This window comes from Pinus tabuliformis, chromosome 5_1 (genome assembly GCF_031772625.1).
Source record: "Pinus tabuliformis cultivar Carrire ecotype Pingquan chromosome 5_1, CPIR1, whole genome shotgun sequence".
Lineage (NCBI taxonomy): Eukaryota > Viridiplantae > Streptophyta > Pinopsida > Pinales > Pinaceae > Pinus > Pinus tabuliformis.
The window spans coordinates 935,022,447-935,046,703 of NC_142305.1; the positions used below are offsets into that span (position 1 = coordinate 935,022,447).

General features: G+C 36.4%; 1 protein-coding gene across 2 annotated transcripts in view; it reads left to right on the forward strand.

Annotated features, from left to right (window-relative positions):
• The first annotated feature begins 392 nt into the window (after positions 1 to 392).
• LOC149167849 (uncharacterized) overlaps positions 393 to 24,257 on the forward strand; it is a 174,082-nt gene continuing 150,217 nt past the window's right edge. The window contains exons 1-2 of one of the 2 annotated variants that reach the window (XM_089431608.1): positions 393 to 622; positions 17,883 to 17,944. In XM_089431608.1, coding sequence (XP_089287734.1) covers positions 546 to 622; positions 17,883 to 17,944 — 139 coding nt within the window. In that variant the 5' untranslated portion in view covers positions 393 to 545. The remainder of the gene's footprint in view (positions 623 to 17,882; positions 17,945 to 24,257) is intronic. The other variant, XM_089431609.1, reaches the window with a different exon arrangement.

Genomic DNA, 24,257 nt, shown 5'->3' on the forward strand with positions numbered 1-24,257 from the left:
AGTAAGAATAGAGGGGTTTTTAGCATGGTTAGATAGACTGGACATATACTTTTTTTGGATGGCTGTTAAAAACTTCCGATGGTCACCCGGTTTCCCTTCTGGGCGGGTGGAGACCTGCCTGTGTATGTAATATTTCTTTTTAGTAATAGAATCTTGCCTCAGTTTACAAATTTTTTTTTTTTTTCTTAAAGAAAATGCTGAATTTTTTTCCTTCCATATATCTCTTCTTATATATTCAAAAGATAATTAAAATAATAACATTTTTGTTAGCCATTTCCCTTTCCGAATTGAAATTACTATTTAATTGACATTTAAGATTATCATTTTAACCGCAGCTAACTTACTTTTAAGATTATTTAAATGCTAACAACCCATGGATTTGGGATAAAACTTAAAAATGAGATGGATGTGGCGACTCTTTCTCTCCCATATAAAAGGCGATCATCATGCGTATTACAGTGGTGTAAAGTTCTAAGTTTGTGTGTCCCACGCAAAGCGCTACACAGAACTTTGTTGGTCTGTTTTAGGTTGGTTGAGGGGACAAAATGGCGGGCGGAAATTTCATGCACAGGGTTCTCACCTACATAGTGAACGAACTCGTTGTGGATCGCCTGGCCAACAGGTATATTTCATAGTTGTTCTACGTAATGAATCCAGGTTATGTTTTCACATTCCTATAAAATATTTCAAACATCTCCCAACCCTCAAGTTTGGGAACTTGTAACGCCTGCACTGCAGTTATTTATTTACAGACAAATCAGGAAGCCCTAGAAACCTTTTTATTTAATTCAATTCCTTGTAACCTTGTTAGAAACTCCTCCCTACACCAAAAATAGTTGAAGAATAATTGCAGTTTCGTTGATGACGAAATTATACACGTCTCTCTCTCCATACAAATATGAATATAACAAACACATGGTGGGATAGAGAAATCTTAGAGATATGCGTAAGTCAAATTGATTTCAAATACAATGTTTTAATTACTCACAAATTTATTTGAAAAAACATAAAAATTCGTGATTACTCTTCGAGAAATCTCTGTTAATATCAAACCCTCAGCCATTTTCTGAGTACAGGATACATGGATTAATGGATACCGATACCGTTGAGGTGAATTAATAGAACGAAATTTAGGGAACTAATAACAACTAGATGGCCGAGAAAACAAATGATTAAAAAAATGATCAGATGCGTCATGCACAAAGAGATTGCAAAGCAGTGATCATATCATCAGTACGGGTAAACGTATTTCGCACTTGGTATGTCATAAACTCGTTAATCGCACAACGTCATTTACAAATGGGTCCTAGAATTATGCATATAGTATTATAGAGAGGATACGTCTGAATAATGGTTTAGAGAGTTTAGTAGCTTTTCTCAGGAAATGAATAAGATCTTCGATTTCTTTTCAAAATCACCATGTAAATATCATTGTCTTGATAAAAATCGAATTTTTTATCATTAAAAGTTGGAATAGAAAACCAATCTGGTTGAATTGAGCGATTAAACCATGCTTTCATATACATCAAATATTTGCCATAGTAGATGATTCTCTTAGTAAAGAATAAGCCTTTAAAAATTCATAACTTTCTGGTGCTTCCTTTATATTTTTTTTTCAAAGAAAATTTCTGTACCTTTCTATTCAATTAGAGAACAAAGTTTACATACAAATTCTGTACAATAGAAGCCGAGCTTCAACAAAGGGACTGCACAGGAAGTATATAAATCCTGTCCAAAACATCAAACTGACTACCAGTAAAGCTACAATTTATTTTTTGAAACAGGCTTATAGCACTGTACAATACCAAAAAAAACTCAGGAGTGTTTAAGATTAATAAACTGCATACTAAATCCAGCGAAAACAAAATAACTTTTTTTTTTTGTTTCAGAATGCCGATGGCATGCTAAGAAATCACAGTCCAATATAATAATTACAAAAACTTCTTAAACATGACTTTTTGTGTGAAAGCAAAGCTGTAGACTCAGTACTATCAATGGATTACTAAAAACCTGAGATAAGAGGAAGACTTCCGCTTCCTGTCAAAGTGGTGCCCTGCCATTCTTCTTAAAAAATAAAGTTTTTTTTGAGGAAAGTGCCATTTTCGATGAGGAATCTGCTTGAGAGTTCCCTTTTTTGTGTATATGCTGAAAAGAGAGAAATTGAAAATTTTTGTTCATATCTATAATCATGTCCTTCCAGAAAAACAAATTTAATACCTGAAAATTTAAAGAGCCCGACAACGAATTAATTATGCATTTTGAATCACTGAAACTTGTAAATAAGAAAACTTTTTGAAAGTTGCAAAAAACAGAAGCGCCTATCCAACAATGATTTCTGCCTTAGTGTTTGTTCCCGGTTCAATATTCAGCCAAATGCCGAATGAATGAATTCTTGAGAGTTTGATAAAGGCACCCCCACCACATAATCCTGCTTGAGATGCACCATAAAAGAACCCAACAAAGCAAAACTGAGATATCATAGGATAATTTATATTTTTGATAGACAGTTTTTGGTAATCTCAAAAATTCCTTAAAGAAGCCTACAATCTGGTGAAATAGCTATTCAGGTTTGTAGCATAGATCTTCAAAAATGGTTTTGTTTCTCGCTTTCCAAATATTGGCAGGGCTGTAAAGATTTGCAGGGTTTTATATCTGCCCATCTTTAAATACCACCAACCAAGTCAGGGTTCAAAAAAATAGGAAGATCCAGTGTCGTGAAGTCTTAGAACATTTAAGGCATCTTTCCAGACATCCTTAGCAAAGGTGCAATGTATAAAGAGATGGTCCATAGATTTTGGCTGAACATTACAAAGACAGGTGATATTTGGGCCAATGAATCCCCTTCTTTGTGGATTAGCCCACGTGAATACGATTACCCAGAGTGAGCCAACAAAAGCATCTAAGTTTTTGCCGCAGGAAACACTTAAATAATTTCCTATGCCACCAAATATCTCTATGATCCAGTGAGAAAAGGGAAATTGATTCATAAACCAGTCTTATGATAACCTGGCCTGAAGAGGTATTCCAACTCTAGACTATGGAGTCCTCTTCATTTAGTAGGATCTTGTTATAATACATGCCCCGGGCCCTTACAAAGAGGTCCCATTCGGCTTCCAAGTTCCCTTGTATACCCAAATCATTTGAGTTTTTCCAGCATCTAGAGGGGGTTGTACATGAGTCAGATCTCTTAACATGGCTGAGCTTACACAAACCCTGTGCGTTTAAGAGGGAAATTAGCACTGGAGATAGTTTATAAAATTCACCACCTCCTATGAAGGGATCCTTTCCAAGGATAACCAGAATATCCTTACCCACCTTCCAGGCAAGCCAAGTGAAGAGCCAAGGGAAGGATTCCATAAGGCCCCTCTAGGTGATTGAGCCAGAATTATATACCTACTTGACATATAATCTCAGCTAGTCAATGACAGACCTGTTTTTAATATATATTTTCCTTGATAATGAGATTCCGGAAACCAGAACTTGTCAATGCTCTCCAAAGACTCTTCATAGAGAGGACTAAACCAAATTAGTACAGATTTTTAAAGCCCCAACCCCCAAGGCACTTTGGTTGCGATAAAAATTCCCATCTCGCCAAATGAATAGCTTCCTTTTCCTTTTTTCTTGTCCAGAGAAAATTAAACATTGTTTGTCAAATTTTACTTATAATAGATTTGGGGATCTTTGAGAGCATTAGGAAATACACTGGAATATTCTCCAACATGGACTTGACCAGAGTCATTCTACCTCCCAATGATAACCACTTGTAACATTAGTTACCTGCTCTGCGTTCTCTCTTTTTAATTAACCAGAACTAATCTTCCAAGTGGTAGCAATTTGGTTTTAACTTTTAAGTAATAGCCCAGATATATGATTTATTTCTCTAATTTTTCCACTTTATAGCGTAGAATAGATTTAATAGAGGCTAGGGTCTCTTCTCGAGTCATATTCTGTAGGAAGGTAGACTTTTGGCTGTCTCCATGCCAGATGCTTGATAGAAAATAGAAAATATTCTGGAAAAGGTCTCCATTCAGCAACACTACCTTCTCCAAAAAGCAAAATGTCATTCAGAAAAAGAAGATGTGTAATATACAAAGTCTTAGACACCCTAAAACCTTTTAAATAACCACCCCTTTTCGCGTTAATGATCATTCTACTGAAGTCTTCAATGACAAGAAGGAATAACAGAGGAAAAATTGGACATCCTTGTCTCAAGCCTCTAGTACTGCTGAAGAATCTAGACGGAGAGCCATTCACTAACATAAATTTTTTTGCTTATTGTAGACATCCCATTATCCAATTTGTGACCTTCAAGTCAAGACCAATTTGGAGGAGTACCAGCCTAAGAAAGTCCTAACTTACTCTGTTTATACCAAGTCCAAGTCCTAACTTATTCTGTTTATACCAAGTCCATTTTTAAGACCATGGCTTCAAGCTTTTTAATCTTAATAGAATGAAGAGACTCTTGGGCCACACCAATGGCATCATGAATCTGACGACCAGTGAGAAAACCAAACTGTTCCAATGAGATCATTTTATTTGAGCTTACCTTTTAATCTGTTTGAGATGATCTTAGATTCTTAGTAATAACTTTGTAAATCAGATTGCACAAAGAAATCAGATTGACGTCATTAAAGGTCTCTGGTTTGGAACATTTGGGAATGAAAGCAATAAAGGTGGCATTTATGGCCCCGGAGACCAAAGTTGTTCTGACCTCCTCCACTACTTGCAGTATGTCTTCCTCCATCAAGTTAAAAAAAGCAAGGTAAAACTCAACAATCCACCCATCAGGGCCTGGGCTTTTATCCTTTGCAAAATATTTTCAGGTAGATTTGACTTCATCCAAAGTTACAGGTCCACCGACTATGGCTGAGTCCTCGTCCAAGAAAAAACGAAAGAAAGTTTTGAATAACTTGTAACTGAGCTGCAATCAAATTATTACCAGGGTCTTCGAAAAGGCTAGAAAAGTGATCCTTTGCAGCCTTCCCCAAATCCTCTTGTGAGCTATAAGTAACTCCATCTGTTGCCTTAATATCCCAAATAGAATTCGAAACTCTCCTAAAATTTGCAAATTTATGGAAATTTTCGTGTTTCTATCTCCTTCCTTTTCGCAGATTGCTATACTTTTCAATTGCCATTCCCCATGTTCAGCTTTAAGTAATTGGGCCTCTCTCTTCCAGGTTACAGAGTTACATTTTCACTTCATCGGGAAGTTATGAGGAGATATAGGATTGAAAAGTATTGTTATACTCTTGTTTAATAAAACCCAAAACCCTCACTCTCTTCTTTTTTATTCTTTGTCTCGATCTTGACCTGTTTTTAGATTCATTCATTTTGAACACCTAAGCTTCCATGCAGAAATAGAAGGTCTAGCTGGCAACTCCTTCCAACAGGATTTAACCAAGAAGATGCAAGAATTGTCTTTTAGCCAACAGTGATTTAATTTGAAAGGATAATCGGTGGAAGAAGCTTCAAAGTCCAATTGAAGGAAGATAGGGAAATGATCAGAGATACCTTCAGTACAGACCCAGGACCGAAATTTACCCAGCCTATCAGCCAAGGATTCAGCTAATAGAAAACGATCAAGCCTTTTAGCTATCCATTGTTCTCCCGATTGCCCATTCCTCCAAGTAGGGGCCAGGGGAATTGGACAGACATCAATAAGATTTGAGTCTTGAGTTAGCTGAGAGAAGATTGGAGCTAAGGGTTCAAACCAAACATTAACCCCCCAGATTTCATTAGCAGAGGTAGTGAAATTCAAGTCCCCAGCTAATATGAGAGAATGTTCCAGCAACAATCTGTTAATTTGGCAGCTTAGGGACAAATTCTCTCCATTTGACTATCTTCCTCATCAGAGTAGCCCCTAATTGCCCTTGGAAGAATTTAATTTGGTTAAGGAAAAAATTAATTTTTGGAGTGAAAACCCACAATGGCACAAAAGTCGAGGTAGGCCTAGAAGAGAAATTAGCCTTCCTCCAACGCCTATAAATACAAGTAAAGTCACTCTCATTTGGACACACATCACATCACATTCTTCTTCTTCTTGAGGTTCGATACATCTGAAAATTGCAGGTCTTCATCCACACATGCGAAGAGGAGAGAGAGTAAATTGTAGTAGGTCGAAATTTGTATTGGACCAACACTTTGACCAACGTTGACTTTTGGAGTTTGGGCCTTGTTTGACTTGACTTTTTGGGACTGTTTTGGAGGCCGAATTTTTGGGCTCAAAGACCGAGGTTTTCTGGGCATGTTGACTGAAATTCACTGCAGACCACCTCTCTCCATTGACCAAAAATGACGTGGAAATCTAAAATTATCCGTAACAATTCTTCAACTGTGTTAATATTCAATTTCCCATGGTAAGGCGGAAAATTAAACTAACAACTTAACACTTAGGAGTGTCTTAACAATACAAGTCATGTCTACAAATGCATTCCACTTAAACAAATGAGTATTTATATTTTTATCAATTTTTTATCAAGATTTCTTAATTTTTAATGTTTATTTCTTTACATAAAGCCATTTTTCATTACATGAGACAAGAAACGTGAGATTTATTTCTTCATTATTGAAATACATTTCAGTTTCTTTGTCTTTACATATAAACCACTCTTCATTATTTTCACTTTGAACGAGCATACAAAGTGGATCCATTTAACAAATTTGTGTGGACAACTTTCTTTCTTCTTGGTAGAGTATTTGGATTTTGCTCTATGTATGTGCATAATTCTTTCCAAAGGCAATTTATTTGTGTAATTGGCTTGCTTCTCCCTCCCTAACTATTCAATCTGGTTGGGTAGAGAAACATTGTCAAATGGTAGGGGATAGTCATGGTGGTTATTGTCTTGGTCACTAGAAAGCTTTGTAGATGCTTGGCCATCTATAGAGGTTTCTTAATTTTGGGTAATTAACTTACTCTAAAATGAAATAAGACATTCAATGTGTTCAGTGTAATATAGATATAAACAAAACATCTAAAGAAAAGTAATTGCACAATAATCCAGTCCAAGAAAACGAGGTTTTCCACAAACCAATTAAGCCTTTCAACCTTTTTGGCTTATTTGCTTATATCAAACATTTGTGCAGGGTTTCAACCAATTAACATTTCATTGAGTATATATCTACAAATCAGTGATTTTGGGATCAAATCCCACAAAGCAATTCTATACCTGCTCTTCAAATTCCTTCAAGCTTTTGAAAGCAAAACCAATGAATTATCAATATAATTTTACCATAATAAAGACAATTAGAAGGCGTTTAGCCAACTCAAATTGCTCATCCGTTAGGCTTGAACCAACATCTCTTCTAGAGAAATTCAACAATTCTAATTTAATAATCCTATCGGCCTCTCTTTGTACCTTTTGGGACAATTGCTAGTAATTATATGTATTGGCATTTTTCTAAATCTGGGTTGTTTTCCACGTAGCAATAAGAGTTTATTGTTGTAGAGACCATAGATTCACACCCCTCTTCGAAGTTAATTTCCTGGTGTTATGGTTTTAATTTTTTAGTTTATGTTATTTTTAGCTTTCAAGTTAATCCCCTCTTGTTATGGTTTTAAATTTTTAGTTTATGTTATTTTTTTAGGGCAAAATAATATAATGCATATATATTTTGAATTTTAATTTTGTATACAATATTTTGTCTGCTATTTTTCTGAAAAAAAAATAAAATACTTTTAGATATAATGTAGGTTTCCCAATTACTCATATTTTTTTTTAAAATTCTTATTTATAGAGTAATATATTGTTTTCAAAATATTACAACTATTTATTCCAAAAAAATAAATATATATAACTTAAATTATTATTTAAAATTTAATATGATGATGATGATGATAGTGGTTAATGTCCATTGAGACCAAATAGGTCTATCGGACCTATAATTTTCTTAGTTTTTAATTGTCTGGCTCCTCGTCTTTCTTGGCGAGATTGATGTTGTAGCTTTTTTTTTTTCTCTACGGTCTTCCAACTTCCTGTATCTTGCATCTCCTTCATCTCTTCTGGTTTTTGGGACATTGGTGTCTTAGCTTCGCGATCTATTGTGTTCATCCTCTTGAAGATAGACAGAGAAGAAGTTTGGTCTAGGAGATCTGCTTTGCTGTTAAATGAAGATTTATTTTGTGGAGTATCCGAATCCTCATAACTATTGATACTTGAGGGGTTGTCGAGTTCACTTTTTTGTTGCTTGGCGGGGCTTTCTCCCTACTTGTCTTGAGAGTTGTTTCTTTCTTGTGATTCAGAGTTTCCTCTAGAGTATTCTTTATTTAAATAATTATATGAAATAAATTTATTGACCGTTGATTGAGCTCTTGGAGGGCAGTTTGACTGTTGACTGTTGGATTGCTTAGGGCACATTTGATTGCTGTTGACTTTGACAGATTTGCAGACTTTGACTTTGACCATATTTGACTTGGTACAGATTTGATTATTGGCTCATCATTTGATATTGGTTGGTTGTCTTGTTGGATAGTCAAAGATTTGACTTTGACTCTTGGTTGGTGAATTTTGAACATTGTACTCTCTACTAAACATTTTATGACAATCTAATAAGAAGAAGAATTTGAAAGCGTTTTCCTGTTGAAGAATATAACTAGTATCGGTCTTCATAATTGTATTTTAGTCTTGATGTAATGTATTTGTCAAAAGAAGAAAAATAAATTTAATTATCAAAGAAATTGACTTATTAAAGCATGGGTTTCACGCTTGGGTCAATTGTTTTAGGTCAAAGCCTCCATTGAAGGCTTCTAGGGTTTATTTTCAGTGTCCTTGTCCATGTCATAATGTAATTGATATCCATATCTGCCTTGGAAGACAAAGGAATGAGAGTAGCTTTCATAAGAGGAAAAGTTCTCACGTGGCCAATGGAATCTCATATGAGAGATGCTTTCACCTTGGGATCTAGAGTTCAAGGACCATATAGAGTCAATGGGAGACCTCGACTGGCAATGGTCCACGACACCAATCATCAAACTGAGCTATGGCACCGCACGTTGGCATATCTACATTATGAAGCCCTACTGAAATTGAAGAAGTTAGCCTGTGGGATGCTTGATGTACAAACTCGACATGATGGAATATGTTCGGGATGTGCTAGTAGAAAGAAGACAAGGGGACCATTCCCCTCCAACAAGAATAAGACTGATGGAATTCTTCAACTCATTCATTCTGATCTTTGTGGACCCATGCCAGTGCACTCTCTTGGTGGCCATCTCTATTATATCATATTCATTGATGACTTCTCTAGGTTACTATTTGAAGCATAAGGATGAGGCTTTTGATATGTTCAAGGACTTCAAGGCGCTAATAGAGAAGCAAATAGGGAAGAAAATTAAGGTCTTCAGGTCTGACAGTGGTGGAGAGTACATTTCAAATGAGTTCATTCAGTTGGATTCATTTCTTCTTTCTCAATGTGATCTTTCACTTCTTGCACCTTTTTCTTCTTGATATGTCCTTCTATCCTGAGAGTTTGAGGAGTGGTAATTCTTGCCAATGCTTTACAAGATATGGTTTGATTCATTTCTTCTTTCTCTAGGGTGGGGTCCTGGCGTATATCTTCTTCTTTTGATGTTTCTTGATCCTTTTCTTCCTCCTCTTCATATTCTATGTAAAATAATTTCTTCTCAGCACACTTATGATCTTTAGTGCATTTGCTATCACAATTGTAACAAAGCCATTTTTCTCTTTTTTCTTCCAATTGTTGTGGTGTAACCCTTGTAGGTTGTGGAAGGCTAGGAGAAACAACACTTCCATATTTATAATTGTAAGGGGTATGCTTCCTGGTTTCCATAATTTTGCTTTCCACTATGTCACAAAGCCCTTTTACTCTTTCCAATTGTTGTGGTGTTGCTCTTTGTATCCTCATAATGTGCTATCATTTCCTCCGTGAAAATTGACCACGTAACAAGTTGTTTACGAGAACAAAGCCCTTCATACCATAAAAATTGATCCGGTTCTAAATATGAAGATGCAATACATACCTTTTGTAACAGTGGTACACCATGTAGATTAAAATATTGCTCCATCTGAAGTATCCAATTTACTGGATCCTTGCCATCAAACTTCCTCATCTTGCTTTTTCTTGATTTTAGGAGCTCGATCTTGAAACGACTGTAACTCTGTACTTCCAAATGTTAAGAAACCAGCTCACAAAAAGATAGAAAAGAGAGATCAACGCCTTAGAATTTAGCCTCTTCGAGGGGGCAACCTCCTTTACATTACACAAATGAACAATTCTTCGATGATACAAATGAAAAGACCTCCTTTCTATATATAGGAGTCTAAGGGGTCATAACATAATCAGAGCCGACATAACAATAATAATGTAAGGGTACAATAATAACAATAGTGGGCTTCTATGGGGCACAATAGTAACAATATGGGCACTAATTGGGCTTCTTGATGCTTTTGTATAAAATTCTTGTCCTCCCATGTGGAATCTTCAGCGGGTAAGTTCTTCCACTTGATGAGATACTTTGAAATTGATCGATTTCGTAGTTGTCGGGTTCTTGTTTTTGTGACTGCTCCAGGTTCCAATATGATTTTTCCTTCCTCTTCAATTTCTGGCAATATTGTTTGAATTGGGATCTTTTGCAACTTTTGAATAAGTGGCCATACTTCTTCGTCCTTCTTCCATTCATCCCTTGCTTCGTTTATCCAATATGGTTGGATAATAGAAATAGCACAAAACAATGCTTCCACATCCTCATCTTTGAAGAGTCTTCCCATTCGGTAAGGTCGCCATTTTTTAAGTGCATGTAGTATTGCCAACATTTCCTTCTCATAAATAGCTTGCTTGAGATGTAGCAGTAAAAATACCCAATCGCCTACATCAAAACATTTTTCACTACGATGTTGATCTACCTGTTGTTTCTTTTGATTTTGCACTGAAGTGGCGTTATCCTTTAAAAGTTGGAGAACTTGTTGTTGATGCTCGATGTGATCTTTCACTGCTTGAACCTTTTTCTTCTTGATATGTCCTTCTATCTCTAGAGTTTGAGGAGTGGTAATTTCTTCCAATCCTTTACAAGATATGGTCAGATTCATTTCTTGATGCTCGATGTGATCTTTCACTTCTTGAACATTTTTCTTCTTGATATGTCCTTCTATCTTGATAGTTTGAGGAGTGGTAATTTCGACCAATGAATTACAAGATATGGTTGGATTCATTTCTTCTTTCTCAATGTGATCTTTCACTTCTTGCACCTTTTTCTTCTTGATATGTCCTTCTATCTTGAGAGTTTGAGGAGTGGTAATTCTTGCCAATGCTTTACAAGATATGGTTTGATTCATTTCTTCTTTCTCTAGGGTGGGGTCCTAGCGTTTATCTTCTTCTTTTGATGTTTCTTGATCTTTTTCTTCCTCCTCTTCATATTCTATGTAAAATAATTTCTTCACAGCACACTTATGACCTTTACTGCATTTGCTATCACAATTGTAACAAAGCCCTTTTTCTCTTTTTTCTTCCAATTGTTGTGGTGTAACCCTTGTAGGTTGTGGAACGCTAGGAGAAACAACACTTCCATATTTATAATTGTAAGGGGTATGCTTCCTGGTTTCCTTAATTTTGCTTTCCACTATGTCACAAAGCCCTTTTACTCTTTCCAATTGTTGTGGTGTTGCTCTAAAGAAGGTGTTGCTCTTTGTATCCTCATAATGTGCTATCACTTCCTCCGTGAAAATTGACCACGTAACAAGTTGTTTACGAGAACAAAGCCCTTCATACCATAAAAATTGATCCGGTTCTAAATATGAAGATGCAATACATACCTTTTGTAACAGTGGTACACCATGTAGATCAAAATATTGCTCCATCTGAAGTATCCAATTTACTGGATCCTTGCCATCAAAATTCCTCATCTTGCTTTTTCTTGATTTTAGGAGCTGGATCTTGAAACGACTGTAACTCTGTACTTAAGGTATTTTAATATAAAGGTTCTCCTTAAAAGGATTTAATTTATAAAATTAGAATGAAAAAAAAGAGTTTACGTAGAGTCAAAGAACTCATTGTTAAAGGAAACGCTGTATTTAAGGTTATATATAAAGGAAAAAGATATATATATATATATATATATATATATATATATATATCTAAGAAGGTCCAAGTTATAAAATTATTGAAAGGAATACTTCTGGTACTCTAATTTATATAATAAGGAGAGAGGTAAAAAATATTATTATAAGGCGTAAAGGCGTTATCATTAAACCCTAAGCTCATTGACAAACTCAAAAGAAAATACACTTCAAATAAGTTAAGAAGGAACCGAAGACGAGTTCCACATATAAGTCAATTACTGAAGACAAAAAACCGATATTAATCTGGAAATGAAGGAAGAATTTCCTACAAGGTCTGTCAATTATAGATCATAGATTAATTACATTAAAATGAAGCATCCAAGGGAAAGAAATTAATATCGTTATCAACACAAGCAATGAGAAAAATTACATCAATATTAATTTGGCAAATCAACTATTAATTCAAGAGCCAAGCATTGGTGAAAGAAAAGATATTTTTGGCCAGAAGGAATATGAAATTAATGATTTACAAGTGGCAATTGATCATTATGAATGCATTTCTCAATTCAGTGTTGTAACTATGGTTAAGAAAGAGATTGACATAATTCTCAGTCTACCTTGGTTTAAAGAATTGGGTATGTTCATGTTAAACATAGAGGGAAAAATTTTGATGTTTCCTTATAAAAAGAAGTTGATCACACTCTAAGACATGACAATAAAGTGAGGGGTGATAATGCCCTAATCAGAAAATTTTAAAGATATTTCGAAACTAATCTTTCAAGATAATAATAAAAAATATCAAAGAAGCAGAAAGAGCTTGAAGAAGTCATCTCTAGTAAAGACAAAAATTTCGCGCCTCAGAGATCACAATAAAAAACTACTCGAACAAGTCAAGAAAGCTAAGGCCACAAAGAAAGAACTCAAGGAGCACCTATTAGAAAAAGAAGAGGAAAATTCACGTCTAAAGAACCTCAATCAAACATTGTTAGAACTTGGAACAAATCAAAAGTTTAAGAGATGAGGAGAAGGACATTAAGAATAAAACCAACAATCCAAAAAGTGATGAACTTTCACGCATCAAGAATCACAATCAAAAGCTACTTACGCAAATCAAGAAACTTAAAAATGATAAGAAATCATTGGAGAACAAACTAGAAGAAATTATATCAAAATTGAAGTCCCCAGATGAAACAACTCAAGTTGAAGAAAAAGGGACAAATACTAATCCAGTGAACATCACAATTATAGAAGATGACAAACCAGTAGAAGTGAAAACATACTCAAATGTTACAATTCAAACAATAGAAATTTCAAGTAAATATCCAACAGTTAACCAAGTGACTTCTGTATCTAAAGGAAATTAGATGCCTCAAGTAAGTCTAGAAATTGTCACAAACATGTTTAAGGGAAATCAAATCACAAGAATTCCATGTCAACATCCGAATCACAAGAGCATACATCTCTATTAGTCTACGAATATGTGTTGCTTAGAATAGAAACAACAAACATATCTTTCGAAGACTACTAATGTCAACACAATTCAATCTTGTGATAAAAATTCATCTAAAATATCCAGTAACTACAACATTCCATAGAAGATTAATCTAGGATGGTTAGATCCATTCTCAGTTTGACAATTTTGTTTATCACTCAGAGGATCATATTGTCTTGTATCAACGAAGATGACAATTTCGAGACGAGAAGACGTTCGAAACAAAAAAAGAGATCAAGCTTTTTCATCAGTAAGCTTTGAGGACAACTTTTCTAAAAGGGAAGACAATGTTATGAATAAAATATATATAAATAATATAAATATATAAATAAATAATAAATGTAATAATAACTAATTAAACAATAACTAATTATTGAAGAAGCATGTCTCTAAGGATGTGACCAGTCATGAAGGGGCACTTGCCTAGGCATATAAGCGGGCTCGCTCATTTGTAACACCATCGTCTCATATATCTCTTTTGTATTCACATGCACACACACACACATATATTTGTTATCCTATGATGGATACTTCTATATTCAAGATATTCTGAATCTCTCCGCTGCGTATACGAACTTTGTTCGTTACATTGTCACCACTAAATAGATGAGGGGTTAGTTACTAAGGTGATAGTGGCAACACCCCTGTCATTTTTTGCAACTGACTTTTTTGGTGAAGGCTTTGCACCAAGGTGCAAGATTTTGTAGCAATAGACATGCATATCCATATCAACGTTATTGAGGAAGGAGATGGAATACTCATCAATTCATGGAATGGGGCATTAAAAAACCATTATTTATTAGGACATTATCAAAGATCGCCAACTACTACAAATTGGAGAAGTTACAATAAACATAATCAAATGAAAGAAAATTGTGCAATAATTAACCACTAAGGGTTAAAAGAGAAAATAATTGAGTTTAGATGGATGGATCATCATTAATGGAATAACGAAAGTTGGAACATAAGAAAATCATATTACTTGGTTTCATATTTTGTAAAGGTTTTAACTACAGAGATTTGAGGACAAAGTAATCATATAAGGTCAATATTCTACATTTAGTATATTGTAATTAATGATAGTCATACCTTTTTGGAAAGGACATGACTTGTCAGACCTTACATGTAATTATACATATTTTTTGTATCTCAAAAACGTGTCAATTAATAATGAATAATTATTAGTTATCCCTTGAAGAATATATGGATCCATCCTTGTTATAATGGATGCTCAAGTGAAGTGACCAAGAGGTTCACTCCGTAGACCTTGACATTAGAATGATAAAAAATGGTTTCTACAACATGTGAACAACACAATTAAAGAACATAACAAGAATATACAACAAAATAGAGCAATACCTAACTTCTTCATTAAGTTAATGATTTTGATATACAATGGAGCCCAACATCAATCATCAACTTCAGGCTCCTATTTTCCTATCACTTATCAAATCTCTCAACTTTCCAAATCACCCATCTCCTATGAATGGAGAGAAGGTTCCTTCATATGAGGGTAGCTTCATCTCTCTTATAATAAAATACAATATTTTCCTAACCCACCCCATGACAAATCAAAGAGTAATTAAAAATTGTAGTTAGGCAAAAACCTCCAAAAATAACACAACAGTGGGCACATCCTTTAAATGAGTGTTTGACCATAAGTGCTTCATCAAATGATATAATAATGCCTCAATGGTGTGCCCTCTAATAGAGTAGAGCACGTAAGATGCATGTATGAAGAAAATAATAAAATACTCTCCCTAGGAGTGTGCTCCTCAACTACCTCCTCAAACTAGCAAGCGTGGTCCATAAGTTGCATGCACTAGTTTGCAAGCCCTCCACATAGGTGAACCGAACTCGAGGTGGGTCACTCCAACTAATGCATGGGTAAGTGCGCATGAGTTCCATCATGTGGAGCACCTTAACTCTTTTCCCTTTGGGATCTTTCATCAATGTGTAAACTCCCCATCTTCAAGGTGTTATGTCAAGTCTTTAAAATATTAGGTCGTCATCCTTGAAGTGGATGAATTAATGTCTTGGCTAAGTAAAACCTCATCGAATAATAAAATAATCTTCTAAGTGGCTATCCCTTCATAAATGTGCAACCACTACTTTAAAATAGCATGTGTGGACCCAAGTAACCTCCATCATGCGAAATGCCTAAGGTTTTGATCATGTGTCAAAGATAGCAATGAGTGCAACAACACTCTTGTAAATAACTTCGTAGCACATCTTCTAATGCGTAGAGACCCTCCAACAATGCAAGGAAGGAGTCAACAATAATACAATAATCATCCTCAACTAACTCCACATAGGTGTGTCCTAGAGAAGTGTGCCAACCTCCAACAAATCATATAATAATCTCCACCTTGCCATAGATCCACATTCAACCCAACAAACTCCAAGACCAAGGTGATGGCCCCTCCACTCAAGCAAAATAATATAAAATATGATGATCTACATCAACATGTGTGCCAATGAATGGGTAAACTCTGTCCAAGTGTTCTACCATGTAATAAAAGTTGTTCTTTCTAGCAAAACGCCACCATAGTAAAAATATAAGCCCCAGTCAAAAAATTATAAGGCTCATCCTAGGTTTGAACCTAGGATGCACCACCTCCCTCTGTTGTAGGGTTCAGTTCACTAAATTCAAATCTTGAGGTTCGAAATTTAGCGAACTGAAAAGTTTTATTTAAATTCATTTAGGTTCGTCGAGCCTCAAGGCCGAACCTTCATAAATTTACCATGTTTGAATTTGTGACGTAAATTGACTTAAAGATGATTTTCGAGAAAATTTTTAAGAGTTCGTTGGTTTAGGGTTTTATTGTTTATAAGTTTAATTAAAAAAATAGTGTGTATTGGCATTTGGTTCCGTTTGCCGCACCACTAGGAACTAGGGAATTTTTCTCTAGCTCAAACCCTACCCAAGCCTCCACCTTTAGAAATTTGTAGATCAAAATTGAATGTCGTTTTGTTGTGAATATTCTATCGAAATCGAATTCACCATTTTGATGTCAATATACTGTCGAAATGGAATTTGTTGTCAATATTGTAGTTTTCTTCTTATATATATATATATATATATATAAAGAGGGAGAGAGAGAGAGAGAAATGTATATAGTCAAATTTAATGGTGAACCTCATCTGAATCTTATCAAAAAATTCGAATTCAAATTAAACTTCATCATTGTTGAACTCGGACTATGTGACATAGCTACCTTCAAGGGGCTAATACATCAATATTACATCTTCAAACCTTAGGAAAAGGCTAGATCACTATGAAATCCCATGTGGTACCCCACTCTAACTCAAACTTTGGAAATAATATACATCAACAAGGGTACTTACATCATCACATACATATTCTCCCTAGGTGATGTCTAGCAATGTTACAATGTTATAAAGATATATCACCTAGGGAAACCCCACCAAGGAAATATGTACCACCACAACCCATCAACACCATAGGAAAAGGAAACATACAAAACCTGTTAAATCCATCAAGCATCAAGCATCAAGGATGTCCTTGCCACACATTCAACAAAAGGGGACCATGTAGAACACCCTCTCCTAGTGAAGAACCAATAACACATGTTGAATATTCACCAGGATGCTCCAAGAAAAATATGACACATGAAGTAGGTAGCATCCATATGTCAAGAGAGTGATCCATCAAGCAAAGGCATTAAAGTTGTACCAAACCATGAGATGACAACCAACCATAACTATCCACCATAGAGAAATAAATCTCCTTTACCCAAGATCTCCATCAAATAATTCACTGTCAAGAAGAGAAGAGGCTCCGTGAATATGTCTATCCCCAAATCCATCTAAATGCTCCATGGGTACCAGCTGCAAACCCCATCAAATGTGATGAAAATCACAATGTGAAACCTCATACAATATGAGGTGTATCAATCCTATAAATACATACTACAATTATTAGGGAATTCAATTTTATTGCTTCATTTATTTCTACCAGCCTGTTGTATTATTGGTATTTATAGTGTGATATGAATTGCTTATGAAATTTATGTTATTGGAGGTATTCTGCATGTATTGTGTATGGGAACAGTTGATTTCTAATCAACACTTAAACTAAGATAATGTAGTTTTAATGTTCTAGTTGTAACTTGTTTGCATTATTTGGATTAGTTCTTTATGCCGAAGGGGTACAAATAAGGCTTTCAATTGAGTTGAAACATCACCTGTTTTTGTAGCACGATGTCTTTTTATGTTGTGGTGTTTTTTTTTAACAATTTTTTTTAATTTTTTATATTGATTTAAAGAGAAATTTATGTTTATCTAATTTCTTACTTATTTTTCTTTATATTTCTGGACATAAAATTAATAAGGCTAATGTACGATTGTTTTTGTAGTCATTCATTTCAGAGATTTGCTGTGAAATCATCGAAGGCTTTGGAAGAAATTTCTCAGAGAGGTATCTTCTTTTGGTTCATATAAATTTTATAAATACTATTTTTGAAAGAGAACCTTTATGGTGGCTTTTTTTCTGAAGAAAATGTTATAAAGTAATTTAATATGATCTATGTGTTGTGCATTTAGTTTACAAGGAACCAATGCTCTGTAGTTATATAGAAGTTCGTTGTAATTTCCTTGGATTTTCACTGACTCTGAAAATCAACTAAATGTGATTAGAAGGCTATACCCAGAGGAATAATATATTGTTCTTATCTCTATACCATCCCTGAATTGATGACTAGAGCTCAGGTGCAGTAATTTCCTATTTGCCATTCTCTTGTTTTGAAGGCTTATATGCCTTTGGAATTGTGGAGGGTTGACTTTTTATAACTCTGGTGGCACTACCTGATGATCCAACCTGCTATATGCTGAGGATTTCCGCCACTCTACTATGATCGTTGAAATTGATCGAAGGCGCCAAAGATTCTGCAGAAGGATGTGAAATCATGTTGCATGGGGCTGCTCCCCAGTAATGTAGAAGTAGGAGGATATGGGCTACATTGAGCTTAACTTTTGGACTTGAATAAAAATCTTCGAAGAATTTTTAATGCCAATCCATGACTTTAACTTATTTGTTGGGGTTTGATTAAATACGATATCATTTCTTTTTGCTTCCAAATAAGAAACACTGTTTTAATCTTGAAAGGCTACCATGTAGAATGGAACTCTATAGACCATCTTACCCCTCTTTCAGCAAGGGTAACTATATTCTATTACAAAATTTTTTCACACCATTGTAAGCCCAAGGTCACAAGTCAAAAGCCATGTAACAACTATGTGAGGCCCTATATAAGGTATCCTAGATCTTGTGTCTTGTTATTTTGGTCAGACCATGTCCTATCCCTTTGAGTTCATCTTTGGTACCTTTCGTCTTAGATAGGATTGGAGGACCTTGGATGGGCTTACTTGAAAACTCATGGTTTTATGGGAGCTTGCTTTTGTAGGGGTGAACACTGGTGTATGGGCTAGTCTAACTCGCGTCAAGGTGCACCTATGTCTCGACTCTTACCACATGGTTATGAGTCTGTATAGTCTATAGGTGGCCTTGGCTTTGGTGTAGTATCCCTCGGATGTTTCTCATATCACAGTTTCATAGTTAGCAACATTTCACGCTTGCCAAGGTAGTTCACATTTCCCATTGCAAAGTGGTATTGGAAGTCAAAAAGTCAACATGGCTTCAGATTGTTCAATTCAATGAGAGAATGACACGCCATGTGGAATTTGTTTCGATTATAGAAGGGATGCTCAAGTTATGGCTAGTCAAAGCTAGTCAACAGTTGTTATAGGTTTTTTAGGAGTAGAATAGGGGGAGTGTTTGACAGATTTTCACATGCATTAAGGCAGAAGTCTAGTCAATGAGAGGAATAGAACCGATGTTTCTGTTTCTCCAAACTATCATGGGTATTAGAGATAATCCACTTAGGTGTGATGATGTGGTAATAGATTTTTAGGTGTCATAACAGGTATATTTTGTGAAATTTGACATGTAATATGTCAAAATTGGTTTACAAAACGAGAGGAACAAAACCCATGTCTTGGTTTTCTCAAACTCCCAAGGGCGTTAGAGATCTAGTAGAGGGAATGATTATGTGGCAACAAAGGGTATAAGTTGGTCAAATGAAGCAAGACCGAGATGAAATCAGGTCGAGTTATAACAAACCCAGTTGGTAGAATTGGCAAATTCAGCTAGGTTTTGGAGATCTAGAAAGAGGTGGTCAAATTCAATTTTTTATGCATTGAAAAGTCAAGTCAAAGGGTGAAATAGCTGTTGGAAAAGTCAAGGAGAAAATTGGAGCACTAAAGGCTACTATTCTTCATCTTGTTGACTTCTGGATCCTTTTCAACTGGAGAATTGGACTTCCATGGGTTTTGTGAGAGTGAATCCAATCTCTTAGTTGTCAAATTCATAAATTTAATGTAATATTTTATTAAGAAATTACTAAGTCTCCAACATGTGGATGATTAGTGATTTTTTTTTTTAGAGGAAGTCAAACTAGCCATTATCTCGCAGTTAGAAAATGTTTTATAAAAGGCTAGCTTCCCTTGTAGTAAAGTTATTGACTGTGAGATCATTTGCTGCCATAATACAAAGAAACCAATTTGAAAAAAATATTCTCGTGTATTGTGTATTGAGTTGATTCTTCTATTCCCTTCTTTCTTTATTTTCTCGCGTTTTTCACTATGTTTTATGAAATTTGTTTTGCAGGCACACTTCTTCCATTACAAATAAAGGTTGAGATTCATTGGGGGATAGATGGTTATGTGGGAGGGAAGATTTCCATCTTACCCTTTTGTAGTCACTAAGACTACACTTTTCCAAGTGTTGGACAAACTCTTGAGGGGGAATCTCCATTCAGAATTGTGGGCCATTAGTGCTAGTATTTCTACATTGGTTAGGGCATCTTGAATGAGTAGGTTCTCTTAGTGAGTTAGAATTTACCATTGACAAGTTCAAAGTGAAGAGAGTGGGATAGTTTCACTCCCAACTCCACACTCTTTTGTCTCGAAAGGAAAAGGTCGACAAAAGGTGGGTTGTGATCGCAACTCTATGAACTAGTAAACGTAAAAGGCTGTCATGTCCCTTCTCAAATGAATTAGTCATGGGGTGCAACAACACAATTTTGACTTCATTTTTGGCTTAGGAGGAGGACCCCACACGCGGAACTTAGGAACTATAGGCAATTCGATTTATTTCTGGCAGCTAGTGGAATGTGGGGGCCACCACATGCATAATTCGAATTTGGCCAAGGAATGCGTTGGAGGGAATTCGAACTAGTGGAAGGAGGGACTCACAAGAGGCTAAGGGGGTCCAAAGTGATAAAAGGGGATGGAGCTCTCATTTTGGAGCATTCTGATCATTTGATAAACAAACTTACCATTGTACGCTCTGCTGCTTAGCGAGTTTACCGTCTGTTTAGCCACGAATCTCTCACGGAGGAGATTCAACCTCTTCTTCGGGGGACCATTTTTGCCTGCTCTAGGTAGGCTGTTACACAGGAGTTTTCAGGGAGTCCGGTGCAGTCACACACTTCAGCCATTAGCGCAGGGAGGAAACTGCGTATTCTTGGGCAACCAGAGAACACACAGGAGGAGTTGGGAATCAACAAGGGGGGATTCATAGCTTGCTGAGAGAGCAGAGAATAGGTCAACAGAGGGATTCAAAGCTTGCTGGGAGAGCTGGGAGTTGAAGAGGTAGCATAGAAAAAGCAATTTTGCTGGAGTAGCAGCCAGCTAGACCAGCGCATGTAGTCAGCAGAAGTCCTGGACAGAGGTGCTGCACATAGGCCTCTATAGCAGCGAACTCGTGGTGCTGGGAGAGTAGTCATCCGGGCCAAGGGTCATCCAGGGAGCAAGGAGTTAGTCAATACAGGTGAACCCAACATTCTAGGGGTATTTTCAGAGGGATTTGCAGGTTGTTTCCTGCAAGTCGAATTTGGCAGTAGTAGCTGGGGAGAGGCTCCAAGGAGGCCGAAAATCCAAAGTCAAAACCAGAGAAATTCCCTTCTGGGTTTTTCTGGGTTTTGTCCAAGGAGTCTAAGGCTGAAAGGACATAATTTTCTGGGCAGTTTTTGGGCACATTCCAACAGGTTGAAGTTCAGTAGGACGACAATTTTACTAGGATAACGCAGTGCAGAGTGGTGTAGCAATTAGGCAGCGTTTAGCTCAGCTATTCCATCTCTTGGGTTTGGTCCAGCTTGTTCTTGAGACAAGCCCAGGTGCACTACTCCATTTTATATTGTACCTATGCTCTCAAATTTTATAATATATGGCTCAGCGGTTCTAGTTTTACAATGTTTTATGGGTGTGTGATACATGTTTTTAATTTTATGTTGCTGCATTGTTTTTTTATTTGAAATATCACTTAAATTCCTGTTTAGGAACATTACACACATCTTCTTTTGCCTTAAGTTTGATTTCCTCTATTCTGCATAGAGACCACATTTCATTGAGAGTGGTTGCTTCCTTCTTGGCATATATGCTTGATGTGAAGTTTCCCCACTCCTCAGGTAGAGCATTGAGTACTACAGTTGTCATTTCTTTGTCAGACATGACGTCCCCAAGCTCTTGAAGTTGATCTCTCATTTAAGAGATTTTCATGAAGTAGGGAGCTATTCCTTCCTTTGTTATCTTCATCTTGTACCATTCATTCATCTGAGATATCACTTCTCCGGTTGTGGATACCGAGAATAACTCTACTAACTTATCATAAATTTCTTTTGATGTCTCAAACTTGGAGACATAAGGAATGAGAGAGTCTTTGATTGATTCTATTAGAATCCTTTGAGCTCTTTTCCCATTCTTATTGTACTTGGCTAAGGCTTGAGTTTGTTCCTTAGCAGGGATAGTGATATTCCCTTTGACATGTTCTAGGAGTTCATTCTCCTTGAGAAGTAGATCAATCCTCTTCTTCCATGCAAGAAAGTTATTGGTACCTACCAATTTATTGCTTTCCTTGCAAAAAGACATTGATGTATATTCAGAAGGGGACATGTACTTACTTGATAGATTTTGAGATGTAGTGGATTTGATTCCTCTTTGAAGGCTTGATGGAATGCCTTCCTAGGATCTTGATGTTCTTCAAGTTGCCTTCTTCAAGTGGACTTGCTTGATGACTTGTAGCTTGATGTATGTCCTGCTTCAATCTGCTCTTCTTTGTAGGTGCCTTTCTGCAAGGCTCTTCTTCTAGCTCTGTAGATCTCCTTGATGAATGATCGATTGTAGACCCTTCTTGTCCTTGAAGTGATTGAGACTTCTAGGCTTGATGCTTCGACTTTGTAGATGCTTCTCCTTGATGACTGTTCTTGAGTTTCCCTTTCCTTGATGTGTCACCTTAGCTTCGATACCATGTTGAAGAATCTAGGGCAAAGTAGTGTAGTGTGATTCTTTGTTACTTGATAACAATTTGTGGAGTATTTTTACTTTTCCTTATTAGCTTAATCTTCTTCTTCTTCTTATTAATGCATGTGTGTGTACTTCATCAAATTGCTACCAAAACATAAGAACAAGAACACAAGATGTTGGCTCTCTGCCAGGGCCAAAACCTCTCTTCTCTTGAGAGGAAAACCTTTTAGTGAATTTCTCTTATTGAAGCTTCTATTGATTAATGCCAAACCCTAGACCCCTGACAAGAGTATCCTCCAAGCACAAGTCAAGTCCTTCCTTCTTTCTCCACTTTATTTCCTGGCACTTCTTCCGACACTTTGTTCTCCAGCACTTCGTCCTCTTCTTCTGGCACTTCGTTCTCTTACTATGATTCTTGTCTAGAGATAGACCTTCCTTGAGTGAGTCTTCTAGATGAGGTGTTCCTCTTCTATCCCTTGCTCAAGTATACTTCAACTTTGACCAACCGAGATCCTTCTTGAGTGTATGACTGTTTTGCTGCCCTAGTTTCTCGCACGTGTGGGAGGATTACTAGGTGTTATATGCTCTTCTCTCCTTCGCTTGAGTGTCTTTCTTCTACGCTGGAGTAGGAGGCCTTGTAGGCCAAGTTTTAGCCCCAAACGAAGATAGATGAGTGTCTATGGATTGCTGCTGTCCTAGCCGCAGGGACAACCCTTTGTTTTCCTCACACGTGTGACTGCAGCAGCCCTAGAACAAACCCCTTGACTTCGGTGGTATACCCTTCCTCTTCGCTGCCCTTGGAGACCCTCTTCCTTCGCTCTTTCTTCCTTTTACCCTTCACAGATTTCAGAGCTCATTGAGTGCATTATGGAGGAGTGGACAACCTCTATATATAGAGGTCTGTCCCTCCATTTAGGCCGACTTGTCAACTGTTTGTAGGCCGACTTGAGGATTGCTAGGAGGCTGATTTGTTGAGCAGACTTCAGATAGTTTCCATGGTGGTGTAGCATGCTTGAAGGAGCTTCTTGATGGTGCCATTGCATAGGAGTAGACTTGACTTTGCTTGGAGGTTTTCCCTTTGACTTTAATATATATTTATACATGGTGTAACATGCCCTTAAGGCCTTCAACATTTCCTTTTGACTATTTGACTCACCTATAGCACTTTGACATGTGCTAGACCTACTTCAATGAGCAAGAAACTCATTGACATATATTATAAAAATAATATTTCTTTTCTTGAATAAGTACAAATATCAAAAGTACATTTATGAGGACCGAGCCTAGTTACATTTCCTTCAACAAGGCGGACTACTAAGGTGACAGTGGCATCCACCGCATTGTTGTGTCTTGATATGGCTTTTTCCTTGTGAGGCATCTCACAATACCTGCTAGATTTTGAGGCAACAAGACCCTTACAAAGTTGCGGA